Genomic DNA, 16,085 nt, shown 5'->3' on the forward strand with positions numbered 1-16,085 from the left:
AAAATTAATAAGTGGGACAAAATGTTTTATGAATATGAAATTCTGATATTTAATATTGAAAATTTTAATATATGTATTAAATTGTGAAAATGGCATTGTTTCAAGGACTAAATCATACATTAACCCTTTGTTTATTTTTTTCTTTTATAATTTTTCAATTGCTAGCATGATAATAATAATAACAATAATAATAATAAAAAGAGCTAAAGTGTTTTCAATTCCTTAAAGTTATGCTGTTTTTGGATGAGACTTTGATTGTTCTTGTAGGTTTTTTTTTTTTTTTTTTAATATGAACAACGTAAAAAATTATATATGAAAATGGATTTTTGCTAATAAGTGTGAGGTTATTTCATTTTAATATATAATTTAAGATAATATTTTTCAATAAACATGGTAGTTTTTTTAATAAAAAAAATTAAAATTTAAGTTTACTGATTAAAAATGATTATATGAATTAATCTATTTAAGTTATAAGTGTAATAAATATAATAATTAAAGTTAATAATTTGATTTTTAATGATTTGAAAAAATAATTACTTACAATAATAATCTTAAAGAGTGCTAATCCAAAAACTTATAAACTAAATTTCCTTTCATTTTCCTTTTTTTTTTTTTTTTCTTTCCCCAATAATTTATTTACATTCGAAATTGTTCTAATGGAGACTTCAACAATTTGTATTTGTTTTACTTGTATGTCCAAACCGCAAGGATACATGGGTGTCTGTTTTTCAATTTTTTTTTTCTATTTTCCTTTTTACCACCGAATTTCATTAGAAAAATAGGTTATTGGATTTTATTAATGCCCAATCAATTTAATTTTGCAACAAGAGAAATAATTTACTAACTTAATTGTGTTCTTAAATATTTTTTACATATAAAGAAAAAAAAAACAAAATTACTTCTCCAAAATAATAATAACAAAAAGGGTGTTCATCACAAGATGTTTAAAATAATGAAATTCAAGAACTCGAAATTTAATCAAGTTGGTTCGTGAATTATGTAATCATTTTTAAGAGATTATATTTAGTAATTTTAATATTTAAATTTTAATATTTGTAATTTTTTTTTTATCTTAAACTATCATCTCACTGGTTAAAAAAAAAGCTAAAAGATAAAAAAAAAAATTTTCAAACAAAAATTAAATAATCATTTGAGTTTTTATATTTTATTGTAACCAATTAAGCTCTTATTTTATTTATTTTCATTAATTGAATTCTTATTAAATGAAAATTAATTAGTTGTTAATATCAACTTTCATCTAATCGATAGTTTAATTAAGGTGAAAATAAATATTTAAGTATTCACTTAGATAAAAATATATATGTTTAAAAATTTAACTGATCAAAAATAAAAAATTCAAAACTTGAGAAATTATAATAAAAATATTAAAAACTTAAATAATTATTAAAATTTTATTACAGGTTTTTTTTTTTTTTTACGCTTTCGCCAAAATAATGAAACTTAAAGAAATTCATTTTCCAATCCATCAAAGTAGTTCGAAACTTGGGCTTAGGCCATAAATTTATAACTTTTGGGCCTTTCAACTTCAGGCTCAGCTTCTGGCCCAAAAATCTTCAGGCTTCTCACATATAATACGTTGAAAAGAAACCTAGAAATCGGCAAAAATGAAAAAGCAAAGCCGATTAAAGTTGGATCCATTCATGATCTTATTGTTATGCTATCCAACCAAGAAGAAAATCCAACATCCCTTCAATTTGGACAAACGAAACCCCTTCAATTCTCAAAAAACCCATCAAACATACCTCAGGAAAATTTCCTATTAAATGGTTGATTGCTTGTCCTCCAAGGTTCTTCGTTGATATTTACCAGGTCTGATTTTCTTTTTCCCCTTTTGTCTCATTTTATCTGGTTTTAAATGTAATTGAGTATTTGATAATATGTATCATGTTTTACTTTTCATGTTTCTTATCAAACCCATGATTTCTTTTTCTTTTCTTTTTGTGATTGCTAAACTGGAACATGTGAGATTGCACTTCCACATTTTGTAGCATGCCATTGACACCTCCATAGAAGTTAATACTACAATAACATGACCCAGTTACATTGCCATCATGCCATGGATGTACCTGGATCAAATGTAATATCTTATTTCAACTGTTTGGGACACTGCTTGAAAGGAACCTCAACCCCTTTCAAATGTGAACTCTATTACTCTTTCAACGGAGGGAAAGTAAATGTCACTTTGTCAGTCTATCTCTTCCTTTTTTTCATGAAAAACATTGTAAAGTGCCCAGCCCTGTTAAGCCACTTCAACACCACCATTTCTACACCATGGAGCACATTCACTGCACGATCAGATTACTACTAGCACGTTGTCAAGTTTGCTTTATGTAATTAGTGCCTTTGTTTTTGTGTTGCAATCAATCATTTCCGTCATCATCTACCTTTTTTTTTCTTTTGCTATTGTCAATTGTTTACCCAACTTACCAATTTACTTTCGCTAATTTATCATTTCAGGCACAGAGTGGCAACTCAACTCAGCAATCCATCATTGTGAAAACAGGCATCGTCTCATAGTTGCTGATAATTTTATTCGCTACTTGATTCAGTAAAAGTCATCATTAGGTACTTTTCCCCCCCTTTTTTTGTGGGATAAAACCTTTCTAGAATCTGTATTTTTTAGAAGAATTCATGTAGTTTTTGACTTCAAAGATCCTTGATTTGAATGAATATGCACTGTTTTGTATGACTGGTGTTTATCTTTTGCTTCCTGTATTGTACTGAAGGAGAGGATATCTCTTTCCTGGAAAGCAGCTTCTTATACCATGGCCTAGCTTTGCTTCTTTTTTATCCTTTTCTTTGATTGGAATAACCAAACTTGCTTTGATACCCTGTCTTTTTGGTCGAGTACAATTCCATTGATCATAGCTTTCCACTTTTCTATATGGACTCTCCACCATGCTCAAAAGAAAATATTTTACTCCAATGAATCTCATTCTTCTTTGGGGACCCCGCAAACCACTCACAAAGTTGATACAACACAACTCAATTGCCAAGTACATACACACGCATTTTTGCATTCATTGATGCAAATAACTCAATGATTTCTAGGACATGATCTAATTACTATAGCAGTGTACTATTACTTTTTCATGATGTTTCTTTAATTGGTTTTTTTTTTTTTTTGGGTGAGGGATAATTTGTACTCTAGAAGTTAGATCTTTATCTTTGAATGTAGAGGTATGATTATCGTTTAGGATATGTTTGAATCACAATATTCATGAACTATTAGAAATCGATTTTCAAACTAAAGACAAGAACCCTATTTTTCTGTAGGCAAACGGATTGATGCTTGTTATACAAGAAAATTAATCAAGTTATTTTTTTCTCAAAGAATATTGATAAATTATTATAGGTTGAAACTTGAATCTAAAGTTGCCTAGCAGCTGAGAAACTTGTTATTAAGATATTAAGATGATCTTTCATAGAAAAATGGAGAAATCCTGTTTCTCCATCAAAATACCTTTAATAAATAAAGGATTCTCCAACTTGGGATGGATGTTAATGGTTTACTATCTATGGTGAAGCAAGCATGGAGTCTTTGAATTCTTAATGCATTATGCTTCAACTAAATAATGAAAACTTGCAAAGAAAAATCAGAAACAGTAAAAAAGCAAAAAAATTGTAAGGGCTTCTGTGTCTTGTCTGTCTTTTAGTTGCATGTAGAGACAAAGATGCTCCTCAATCAATCAAGCTAATCCATCTTCTCTCAATGGATAGCTTGGAGGGAGTGGACCTGACCAGGAGAATCATGCCTACATTTTTATAATCAGAATCAGGAACCCCACTTCAGAGCAAAAAAGAAAGCCTACTAGAAATCACATCTTCGCATCCTTCACGTTGCACCTTTTCTTTTGAAGTGTTCTTTTCTCTAGATCACTCTCAAGCAAAAAAAAAAAGGAAAAAGGAAACCAAAGATAAAGAGGAGAAAACAAAGCTATGCAATGATTCCATACAGATGCTGTGCGTTACCATAAAGCAGTTACACTTATTGAACTCCTTAGGTCATTACATGAGCTAAAAACAAAACAAAAAAGAAGAAAAAGAGAGACAGAGAATCTACGAGCCACTTATCAGCAAAATTTAAGAAAAAGAAAAAACAAAGAGCTTAAATTGTTCTTTATGATTGGTCTCTCAATATTTTTGGAGACCCTACTGCTCTGTAGAAGCTTTGTTACCTCACCTAAAACTCTATCATATACCACTGATCTAATCATACTTCTGATTGGCTCTTTATTTTTGTGACATTGATGCTTCTTTGGTCTTATTTGAGCACTTGCAAGAATCTAATCTGCAAGGGTCTGCCTCAATCAACAGCTGAACGACCTCATTCATGGTTGGACGTTGGGATGGATTCCTGCATGTACAACGCAAGGCAATTCTAAGAACCTGAATCATCTCATCCCTAAATGACCATGACAACTGCTTGTCTAAGGCCTCCATAACCCCTTGCTTTGTATTCAGCTTTGTTGAAACCCAATATACAATATCCTTGTTCTCTCCAAAATCTGCCTCCACCGGTTTCTTCCCAGTTATTAGTTCCATCAACACCACTCCAAAACTGTAGACATCACACTTGGTTGTTGCTTTATTTGAATATGCATATTCTGTCAAAGCCATCAATTACATTTAGTTAAACATTTTAAGCAAACAAAAAACTAGATTTATATCACTTAAAAAAAAAAAAAACTAGATTTATATGAACTAACAAGATGTACATGATAGCTCACAGCTTTTCTATTTAACATGCATATATATGACTATTTATTGGATAAATAGTCACCCTATATTTAGGATAGTTATTAATTTGTAGGGTCTCTACTGGATAAATTAATCAGAAGCCACCCTACTTAGGAAGTTAATATGGCAATCTAGTACTAATATTAAACTACAGACATAAAATGTTAAATAGAACTCATATTGGACCTAGCAAAGAGCAGTAATATAATCAGCATGTAAACTCAAAGTCAAAACAGAATAAAGTTTTAAGGAAGAGTGTTTGTTTTGTAAATGAAAATATTTTAATTGAAATCAAATTGAATCAGAATATTACCAGGGGCCAAGTAACCATAGGTGCCTGCTATGACAGTAGTGGTAGAATCTTTCCCTCTAGTTTGCAAAACCTTGGCTATGCCAAAATCTGCAACTTTGGGTTGGTAATTGACATCCAGTAGGATGTTTGTTGACTTGATGTCTCTGTGAATAATAGGTGGCAGCAGATCATGGTGAAGGTATACCAAGCCCTGTGCAACTCCAAGTGCAATCTGATGTCTAATTGGCCAATCCAGATGGAGTGGTCCCCTGTGAAGAGCATTCCAAAGGTTTCCATTCGGCATGTACTCATAAACCAACAGTTTACAATCAAAATTTGAGAAGTAGCTATATAGCTTGACTATGTTCTTGTGCCTTATGCTTCCAAGGGTCTCAACCTCAGTCTTCAAGCCTTTGTCAAAAATCAACTGATCTTCTGTAGCTGCGTGTTTTGCTGTTCTGCTCCACAGCTTCTTCACTGCAACAACCTCTCCACTTCGCAATTCAATTCTATACACCGTGCCAGATCCTCCATGGCCCACAATGTTCTTATCAACCATTGCTTCAAGGATCTCATGTTGGTCAAAGCATATTCTATGGAAGCTCTTCATGGCATATGAAAGGAATGATGAAGACAAGGTCTCATCATGTTCCATTACAGCTCTTTGTTTACTAAAATGCCTTTTCAAAAACAGGAGAGCTCCAATAGTAATGACAATGACTGAAATTATGATTGCCCACACAGAATTTAGCTTCTTTTGGTTGTAAGTGTGTGAGCATATGGGGAAATTTTGAACATAGACTGGAACACAAAGACCTGGATTGCCTGAAAAGCTTTCCATCAACCCTCCTTTAATCAATGAGAGAGGAATTGGCCCAGAAAGTTCATTGTTTGAAAAGTTGATGGAGTTAGGCAACAAGTCACTGAGACTCTCAGGGATATTCCCAGTCAAGCTATTGTTGGAAAGATCAAGAACATTGAGAGATTTCAGCGAAGAAAGTGAGCTGGGTATAGAAGAACTGAGCTTGTTAGCTTGCAACATCAGTAAATTTAGATTCTTTAGATTGCCAATCTCTGAAGGTATTGAACCGGACAAGAGATTGTTACTGAGATCAATCTTCACCAGGTTGATAGCTCGAGAGATTTCAGGGGGTAGAACACCTGACATCTTATTGTTTTGCATGAACAGTTCGGATAAGTTCCTAGCATTTTCAACTGAATTTGGAAAAGGACCCGTAAAATTATTGTCAGCCAAGTCAATGATTGAAACATGAGGAAGACCTAGAAGTCCTTCTGGTATCGAGCCCTCCAAATAGTTATTACTAACTCGAAACCGTATAAGAGACTTGCAGTTTGCATAACTTTCAGGTAACTTCCCAGAGAACTTGTTATCTAAGAGAAGCAAATACAGCAATTTACCTCCTCGACAAACCTCTGTTGGCAATGAACCAGATAGATTGTTCTCTGACAAGTCCATACCAACCATAGGTGATGACTGCCCCATATTTTGTGGAAGTTGTCCTGATAGGAAATTTCCATAGAGTGAGAGCATGGTTAAGGTTGTTGAGTCTGCAATAACACCTGGGATTTCTCCTGCAAGACTGTTATTATAAAGCTGCAGGACTCCAAGTTTGGGAAGTCGACATATAGAGTCTGGAATGCTCCCACTCAACTGATTGACTGACATGTCCAAGTCTCTGAGCTCTGTCAGGTTTCCTAGTTCCTCTGGTATTGTGCCCGATAAGTGCTGGTTGTAATATAGCTCAAGCTGCTGCAAGTTTTTAAGCAAACCAAGCTCCTTAGGAATCTGACCTGAAAGGAAATTTCCACTCAATTCTAGATCAACAAGTGATGTCATGTTTCCTATAGATGCTGGGATTCGACCATACAACATGCAAGTCGTGAAGACCATAACTTTGAGCTTTGTGAGCCTGGAGATGTTCTTCGGAAGTTGCCATAAGTTTAATTGATCATTTTCATTGAAGTAGAACTCCTCAAGATTGGTAAGATTAGTTATCGACATGGGGAAGTCACCTGTAAAGAGGTTGTATGACAAGTCAAGTACACATAAAGATGTCATTTTTGAGAAATCCGGAACTGTTGCTCTTAGGTATATAGAACTCATATTGAACTCTTCCAAAAGAGAGCAGTTAACGATGCCGTTAAGAAAGTTGCCACGGAGATTGTTGCGGCTGATATCAAGAACACGCAACTCTGGCAGATAAGAGCATACATCAACTGGAAAATTGCCGGAGAGTGACCAGCCTGAGATGTTAATAGTTTCAACACACCCTTGATTGTTGCAAGCAACTCCTGTGAAATTGCAATAAGTTTTCCCTCCACTCACATCCCAATCAGACAAGGCCTTTCCCGATAGAGAGGCTTTCATGATGGTGAAGAACTGCGACTGATCGTGTCTTACAGCTTGACAAGAATAGAACACAAAAATAAGCAACACTAGAAAGAGAAAATTAGCTTTTGGTGCCATTTCATAGAAAAGGAAACAGAAAACGGGGGAAAAAAAGAGAAAAGGCTTATGTTAAAAAGATAAAAAGAGGTGGTAGTTAAGGGGTTGTTGAGAGAAGAAGGTGGAGAAGAGAGAATATAAATGAGTTGATTGAGGGGATCATTGACTGCAGCAGTAATAAGCCTCGACTATAAAAAAAAGAAAAAAGAAAAAAAAGCAGGTTCTCGCTGTATTTCTTAGAGTTATGGAAAGAGGTGTGTTGTGTGCATATCTTTTCCATAAAGAGGCTTTTTTCTATGTTTATACCCCACTAGCTCACATAGAGGAATAACATCCATGTTTCTACTTTATACAGATTAGATGTTAGAATAATCTGCTACAGGATCCTGATCACCACATGTCCTCTCGATCAGAACGCTCTTGATGTGATCTGTCCTGCTTTCTCTTGGATGGTCATAGCCCAAAAGTTCTACAAGCTGCAGGTATGTTACCAATATTGCCACTTACATCAGCACACTAATTTTATTTAAGCATGACCATGGGTACAATGTTTCCGATGTATTTTTGTAATCAAAAGCAAATTGCATTTCTGGCATTACATGACAGATATCATGATTCCCCTATGCTGTCCGTGGTTCAATAATATAGAAACATAAATTATTTTATAGGGTCCTATATACATGCCGTCAGCTCTTTGCTTGCGGAAGATAATGTTAATGTCATGGTTTCATCTCATGAAACAAGGGGCATTTGCTCTCAGCCTCTGACGTGTGAGATTCATATATACATATAGTTTGCATCATCTTGATACGTATAGGAGTTTGGAAATATACTTAAAGATATACAAAATATATTTGAACCTAATTTGATCATGATTTGTTATCAGTTATCTGACCTGGACTTGGATTTGATTCTGGTCTTCCTTCCAATACCTTGTATATGTTCCTGCTGCACATTTTTATCAATTACTTATAGACTTCCACCTTGTCATAGAACCGAATTCTAATGAATAAAAAGATATCTACTGTTTTTCTTTATCCATGATTCCTTTTGGTTTCTGACCTGACTATGACACAAGTTTACACTTACCCAATTGGCTAAGCATCCTCATTTTCTTCTCTGAACCAAAGCTGTCAAAAAAGTATACTTCGAATCTTAATTGCAGCTCAACCCATCAGCTGTACCATGGTTGACTACCAATTTTCATCAACCAGATTATCCTGGTTTCTGTATGGAAAAAAAAAAAAAGCCAAGAATCATTTGTTTTCAAATGAAATATTGTTCGGTTGACCTTGTTGAGCCAATGGAATGTTGGCATCCAACTTTGGACTTAAACCTGCCACCAAGTGCATCAAAATTGTTTATATTTTACTCATTTCCTTATTTTTCATTCCTCCTGGTAAAAGCACAGAGAATTAGAAAATTCTTTTCCGGGATAAAGGTGGATAAGTTGGGGAATAATCTATTCTATTATATAATCTTGTTGGAGAATTTGCATTATACAAGGCAGGACCATGTTAGAAATTAATTGTTTAAGTGATATTTATTAGACTTAATTAAGGTATAGAAGGAGTACAGTAATGCAATTTTTGCTTGCCAGGGGACCACCATTACTGAAACTTGTCTGGATCGGATCAAGTTAAAGTACCAAAGAATTTCAAGTACGCTTCCACTTGCATTTCAATATTTCATGAAAATGTGAATGAAAGGATTCAAAGGAAAAGGGAAAGCTGGAAAATGGTATGAGAATGAGAACTATGCAAGATCCTTTTAACCTTTTATAGTTATTTTTTTTTCTTGGCCTGATTCGAACCTCCAGGAACCATTGTTGTGGAAAGCTAAACATGGGATCAAGCTGAGAAACAACAAAAATATTCCCTCATTAGATGAAACTTATGTCTAACTAAAAAAAATCTATGGATGATAATCTTTCTTAATAAAAATTGGGGTTTGGATTAGATATCTTGTCTTCAACTTAACTAGAAAAGTAGTACAGTTACCAATAGTTTAATTAGGTTAATTTCAGTTTTTTGCAGGTAGGTGATATAAAGTTACCTTGATAGTCACTCAACCCTTACAAGATGACAAAATATTTGCAAATGTATGGAAATTAAGTTGGACTCTTGACAAGCTTATAAATCATGTTAGTGGGAAACTTTTTGGATGAGCTTAGGATTTTTATTCATTTTTTTTTTCTCATTTTTCAGAGCCAGGATGTGAGAATAAACTAATGTGCTGACTTCCTTGAAGTCCATATTTGGTTGAGCAGCATTTGTGAATCTGTGTTGGATAGACTAAGAGATGTGCTCTATGATGAAGAGCAAAAGCAAAAGATGTCCACTCTCCAGTCCTCAAAATGTATTTGCTGCAATCTGACTTGGCAATTCCTCTTAAGCTGCTTTTCTCTCCTTTCTTTTTTTTCTTTTCTTTTCTTTGATCACATTTTCTTTTGGAGAAGCAAACATTGGTAATTGGTAACTGCAAAATTAAATTCCTATCCTATTTGTATAATCATCTCCTTTATTAAAGAGGGGAGAATAAGATTATTCCTTGGAAGGTCAATTCTTTTCTCAATTTTCAGGCATTATCATTTGTTAATTTCCATAGTATAGAATAGGTTTCTGGTTTGCCCTATGAGTCGATTTATAATCATTGTCATGTTTTATTAAATTGAACAAGTGTCTGCCATTAATGTAATTCAAAGCTTTTATGTGAATCAACACATTCATGTGTTATTAGACAATTATTATTGGTTCAGCCACTTTACTATTTTTTTTATAAAATATATTTTGGTTAGTGGTCAAGGGTGATATAAGATGTAGTGAAGTTCTGACTGTGAATTTTTTTGGTTAGTATCTAGGCCCATATCCTTTTTTAGATTATTATTGTAGCCCATAATAACCATAAATTAGTGACTTTGTTTGTGTCCAGCAAATGACAATTGAAAATCTTGTCTAAATGGGCTGAAGTCTGGCTGTTTTTTTCTTGAACATGGGGGGCTTCAACTTATCCAAAACCCAATCCTGGCCTACCTATTTTTCTTTTTCATTTTCCCCTTTTTCCAGATTGCTTGGGGGTAAAAGGGTTTCTAATTGCAAGTTGAAACTATCTGTTAGAAAATGGTGATGGCAACGAGACTAGTTCAGTAGGATGTCCAATCCATCCTAATTTTATTAAGAATCATTTATTATTATAAGGGTTTAGGATGATTTTGGTCTTTTGGAGTTTTAACACTATGGCCAGAACCTATTTAAATAACTTTGAACAAACAAGTATGGTTGGGCCTTTGATAAATCAAGCTAAGGCTTCAAGAATAATTACGTTTGCTCTTGCTTGATCGGTCAGCCAAAAGTTCTTGCCATCCGACATTGCTTTCTGTTGACTTCACAACAATTTTCAGATATTTGAACTCCTTATGAATTAGCGTTCTTTAGATTGTGTTCATGGCATTGTCACTGGCTTCTAATAATTGGATTAAATCTCCCATCTATGGATAGCTAGAGCAAAAATTGATCTTGACGAAATTTAACAAATCTTGCTCAGCTTCAAGATCTGATGAATCAAATTGTTTCAGAGCAGAACAAGGATCAATTTCCATTTCCAGGGTTGATCAGACCAATGGTATGTTATTATCTCATTTCCCGGGCAAGATTAAGTTGAAGAAACTGGCATTTCCTGCCTCATATTTTTATTTCTAAACGAGGTAGGCACCTATAAATTTTCCTTTGCGGATTAGCCGCCATTGTGAAGGTCAAAGATCACAAAGCATAACAGCTTACAGGCTCTGGCTAATAACTTTACAACTGATCACAAGCTGATCAAAATACCTAATATGTTACAAAAATGCTACTACAATGTTACAATATTACAAGGTTTATAACTGTAGATTGAATTTCTATGCAGAATCCATTCCTGCTGCTTCCTTTTTCTTCTGGTCACCGTCCTTACTGATAACAATGCCGACCAATTTGCATGGTTCAGCCTCTTCCAGCATTTGAACCACGGTTCTCATGGTGGGTCTAAGGGCCGGCAGCGTGGTCGTGCACGAAATGGCAATTCTCAACACCTTGACAGCATCTTCTTTGAAAGCATCTGGAATTCTTGGGTCCACTATACCTAAAACACTCTGTTTCTTCTTTATTTTGCTGCAGACCCAAGTCACTATGTCATTATTGTCTCCATACTCTGGTTCAATTGGTCTCTTTCCACTCACTAGCTCCATTAATACCACTCCAAAGCTGTATACATCGCTTTTCTCGTTAACTTTGTAGGTGTAACCATATTCTGCAGAATTAACATTTTATTATTAACAAACAGAATCTATAAAAATAATCTCCTAATCAATGCTTCATTTGGATGCTTAAAGACAGATTCCACCATAATTTGGTTAATATTTCTTAATTCTCATAAATCAAAGGGAACCTGAAAGAATAAACAGTAAAAAGCAACTTACCAGGAGCTATGTAGCCGTGGGTGCCTGCAATGACATGGGTGGAGTCTTTAACACCATTGGCCTGAACAATCTTGGCGAGTCCAAAATCAGCAATCCTAGGCTTCAAAAACTCATCCAGCAATATGTTACTAGATTTGACATCCCGGTGGATCACCGGCCTCTCGCATCCATGATGAAGGTATTCTAGTCCTTTAGCTGCCCCAACGGCAATCTCATACCTAGTATCCCAATCAAGCTCCATTTTCTTACTCGAATGCAACAGATCCCACAAGCTCCCGTTAGGCAAGTACTCGTACACCAACAAGCTTGAGTCTTCACTAGTAATGCTGCAGTAAAGCTTCACCACGTTGACATGTCTTATTGAGCTCAATGTCTGCACCTCCGCGTCAAATTCCTTTGCCTTACCATCACGATTGCTTAGGATTGGAGTACTACTCCGGCTTTTTCTGCGGCCATGAGAATCTGTATTCCATATATGTTTCACAGCAAGTTCTACACCATTAGAAAGCATTACTTTATATACATTTCCGGACCCTCCTTTTCCAATCAGATTCTCTTGCTTGACGGAATCAAGAATCTCATCTTCAGTGAAAGATAGCACATGGAAAGACTTAAAATCCCAAGATTCTTTCTTCAAAGAACGGTCGTGGTCTTTTTCTGTTCTCCTTAAATATAAGAAATATCCAAGCGAAGCAAGCAAGATCGTTGCACCTAGAGCGAAACAAATTATAAGCGTACGTACATCTTTAGACATGCCAGAATCTGTTGGACATTGCTTGAAAGATCTGATAGTTGAACTGCAAAGGCCAGGGTTTCCGGTCAAGCTACCATTATATGCTTCAATGGAGAGAGACTGTGGTATAGGACCAGTTAACTGATTATAGGATAGATCAAAAAGGTTCAGCTTGAGGGACGACAAGCTCTCTGGAATTTTACCAGAAAGTTCATTTCGAGACAAATTTAGAGAGTTCAATGTCGGCAAAGATCCCAAAGATGAAGGAATTTCGCCAGAAAGAGAATTGTTAGCCATGTTTATGTTACTGATGGAAGTACAAGAACCTAATGACTCTGATATAGAACCAGATAATCTGTTGTTGTTCAATTTAAGACTGTTCAATCTTTTGAGTTCCCCAATTCCCTGAGGGATTTTCCCAGAAATCTGATTGTTATTTAGCTCAATTCTAACCAAAGATGTAGCTTCTGAAATCTCTTCTGGCAACTCACCTGATAACCGATTGCTTTCTGCGGACATTATTCCAATCTCTTTTGCATTCTTGATATCAGATGTAATTGGACCTTCAAATTGATTGAAAGAAATGTCAATAATATCCACTTTCGGTAATCCCCATAATCCAGCAGGAACTATGCCTGAAAGCGAGTTGTTACTGACTCTAAACCGCTTTAAAGTGGTACAACTTGCGTAAGTCATCGGAATTGCACCGGTGAGCCTGTTCTGAAGCATAAGAAGCCCTCTCATGGTTCCTTTCTTGCACATGTCTGGAGGAATTGGACCAGTTAAAAAGTTTTCTGATACATCGATGTAGTCGAAATCAGCCCAAGAACCTAGCTTTTGAGGCAGAGGACCGGTCAACATGTTGTTGTAGAGAGACAGATTCGCCAGTTTTTTGAATTGACCCAACTCGGGTGGTACTTCTCCTGTAAACTTGTTCCCAAAGAGTTGCAGACTTACCAGGTTGGTCAAATACCTCACTTCTGAGATATCTCCTTCAAGATGGTTGGTTGAGGCATCGAAATACTCTAGTTTTGACAGATTTCTCAATCCAACTGGAAGTTTTCCTGTTAATTCATTGAAGTAAAGCTCAAGCTGCCAGAGATTGTGAAGCTTTCCAATCTCCACCGGAATTTCTCCAGATAAATAATTGTGTTGGAGCTCTAAATCTCTAAGCTCAGTGAGATCGCCAATTGCTGGAGGAATCTTCCCTTCAATGCTGCAATTCGCCAAATAAAGCCAATTCAGTTTCTTTAGCTTCAAAATCTGATTAGGAAACGCAGTTCGGTCGAAAAGGTTGTCCCCGAGGCTCAAAACAGCAAGATTGGTCATGTTTTCAAGTGATTTCCATGGAAAAGGACCAGAAAATCCGCTGCCATTTAAATAAAGGAATTGTAATTCGTTGAGTGCAGATATATCAGGAAATGAACCCGTAAAAAGATTGCTCCGAAGATCCAAATATTGAAGCTTTACACAATTACTCAAATCTTCAGTGATTGCACCATACAATAAATTGTACCCCAAGGAAAGCTTATCCAAGGATTGAAGCTGGCAAATTGAATCCAAAGGAAGAACACCCGTCAGCTTCTGACTTGAAAGCTCGATTTCCTTAACCGACCCCTCTGCGTTGCAAGTGATTCCGTTGAAGCCGCAAACAGAATTGGCAGCCTTCCATGAATCAAAAACATTGGTACTGCTTGATTTATCAAGAGCTGATTTCAGGCTCAGCAATATCTGAAGTTCATCAGATTTTACGAAACAAGGTAAGCAAAAACAGAACAGGAGATATAAAGAGAGCAAGATTCGCCGTCGTAAGCAGGCGTTTGACATGCCGGAAGTTAACAGACGAGAAAGGGGTAACTTTTCTTGAAAGGGTTCTCTTCTAATTAAGTGGACTCAAAGTAGCGAAGACTTTAAGAAAGATTGTGGAGGATAAGGACCGAAATCCCTGGTCGCTAGAAAGGAAAATTGACTTTTTACAAGGATGGCATTTCTTTTTTTTTTTTGTGTTACAAAAGTCATTGTTTTGCAGTAAAATTCTAAAAACAATGGCAAAATCCCATTTGTTTGGAACAGGAAAAGTTGTGTCTGATCGCTGTTCATTTATTCATATCATGTTACCTTTTTATTTTTCCTGCTATCTATTCATGTTACCTTCAACCATGTAAAGGTTTTTTTTTTCAACATGAGGTCAGGAGTCACCCGCCCGTTTCTTTATATTTTCAAACTCAAAGCAACTTTATTTATTTGCATTTAAGATTCTGGTCATGTGTCCCCGGCACCAATGGGGATTGCCCTTAGCAAAACATGTAGTGTCAATATTATTATTATGACGTGGTAGACCTGGAGACAGGAGAGTGGACGAAGCACGGAAATTCATCAGGCTGCCGACGTTGACTTTCTTTTTTAAAAAGTGGCAGGGTCTACCAAAAAAACCACGTCGATAATGTTTAGTTGGGGAGTTTTCTGAGACTCTTATCATGCGCGTGGGCATACGTCCTATCATTACTGCCTGTCCTGCCTCCTGACCGGATATCTCATTGACAAGACAACGCTTCTATCCATTTTCGACGAAGATTTGATACATTGAATCTCTCTCTTTCGCTGCTGATTGATGGACTCGTTTTTCTAGAGGGCGGTGTGTTTTAATATTTTACATGTGCCGTCGTCTAAATAAAAACAAAATAAAAATTATCGCTGTCTATTAATTTTATATAATTCATGTATTAAAATATTTTAAATATTTCATTTAAATTTCCTTTAGTTAATATTTTTTAGTATTTATTTTTTATTTTATAGTAATAAGTTCACTTTACATGAGTTTTACTGTTGAGTGATGAAAAATGAATAATTTGATATCAGCACGAATTGGAATAATTGTGGTGCTAATTTTATATTAAATTGGATAAATTATGAATTTTTATTATATTTACATCACATCTACTTATTTTGTAATAAATATTTAAAATATAAAAAATTTTTATTTTACATTCATATTATTATGTAAAACACAAAATATAATTTATAATTTTTATTAAATTTATTTATAATTTATATAAAATTTTAAATTATATCATTATATTTTTTTATCATATTTTAATTATATTTAAAATTATTATATTTTATATTTATATGTTATTATTTTTATCGTGTTTACATTCTAATAAAGTAAACGAAGCGCAGACCATGACCATGAGAAATTGAGAATCTAAAAATTCAGTGTCTTCCCGAGCGCAACGAAGATGCTTAGATAATTTGTATTATTGTATTATATTTTATATTAAATTTAATTTTAAATATAATATAAATAATTTTAATTTAAATACGATATGAACATATGAATCATATAAATAATATAAATATAAATATAATATATTTATTA

The 16,085-nt window shown here is 34.7% G+C and overlaps 1 protein-coding gene, 1 long non-coding RNA gene and 1 pseudogene across 5 annotated transcripts; 1 reads left to right on the plus strand and 2 right to left on the minus strand.

Annotated features, from left to right (window-relative positions):
• Window positions 1–1,618: 1,618 nt before the first annotated feature.
• Window positions 1,619–10,382, plus strand: LOC149519567 (uncharacterized). 3 transcript variants are annotated; one of them, XR_016340849.1, is made up of 7 exons: window positions 1,619–1,830; window positions 2,479–2,586; window positions 5,231–7,774; window positions 7,876–8,002; window positions 9,121–9,260; window positions 9,547–9,621; window positions 9,728–10,382. It is a non-coding gene; the product is annotated as an uncharacterized LOC149519567 (long non-coding RNA). The 3 variants fall into 3 exon arrangements; XR_016340850.1 differs by having other exon boundaries at window positions 9,557–9,621; XR_016340848.1 differs by lacking the exon at window positions 9,547–9,621 and having other exon boundaries at window positions 9,728–10,377.
• LOC111281847 (receptor protein-tyrosine kinase CEPR1-like) lies at window positions 3,960–7,541 on the minus strand (annotated as a pseudogene). Its single transcript, XR_016340847.1, has 2 exons — window positions 5,075–7,541; window positions 3,960–4,628 (listed from the first exon to the last, which is right to left on the minus strand). The product of XR_016340847.1 is annotated as a receptor protein-tyrosine kinase CEPR1-like (transcript).
• Window positions 10,383–11,176: 794 nt separating the features above from the next.
• On the minus strand, window positions 11,177–14,633 carry LOC111281904 (receptor-like protein kinase 7). Its single transcript, XM_022869735.2, has 2 exons — window positions 11,974–14,633; window positions 11,177–11,804 (listed from the first exon to the last, which is right to left on the minus strand). Exons 1-2 carry the CDS (start codon window positions 14,531–14,533, stop codon window positions 11,416–11,418), a joined length of 2,949 nt encoding a protein of 982 aa, XP_022725470.2. The 5' UTR covers window positions 14,534–14,633; the 3' UTR covers window positions 11,177–11,415.
• Window positions 14,634–16,085: the final 1,452 nt, after the last annotated feature.

Source organism: Durio zibethinus, chromosome 3, assembly GCF_047325235.1.
Source record: "Durio zibethinus cultivar Kanyao isolate XHJ-2024 chromosome 3, ASM4732523v1, whole genome shotgun sequence".
In the NCBI taxonomy this organism is placed as follows: domain Eukaryota; kingdom Viridiplantae; phylum Streptophyta; class Magnoliopsida; order Malvales; family Malvaceae; genus Durio; species Durio zibethinus.

Excerpts from the sequence above, each read along its gene's own strand:
- LOC111281904 (XM_022869735.2), bottom strand. The coding sequence starts at position 14,533 with ATGTCAAACGCCTGCTTACGACGGCGAATCTTGCTCTCTTTATATCTC. Across the intron at positions 11,805-11,973 it reads CCACGGCTACATAGCTCCTG|AATATGGTTACACCTACAAA; the intron begins GTAAGTTGCTTT and ends TTAATTCTGCAG.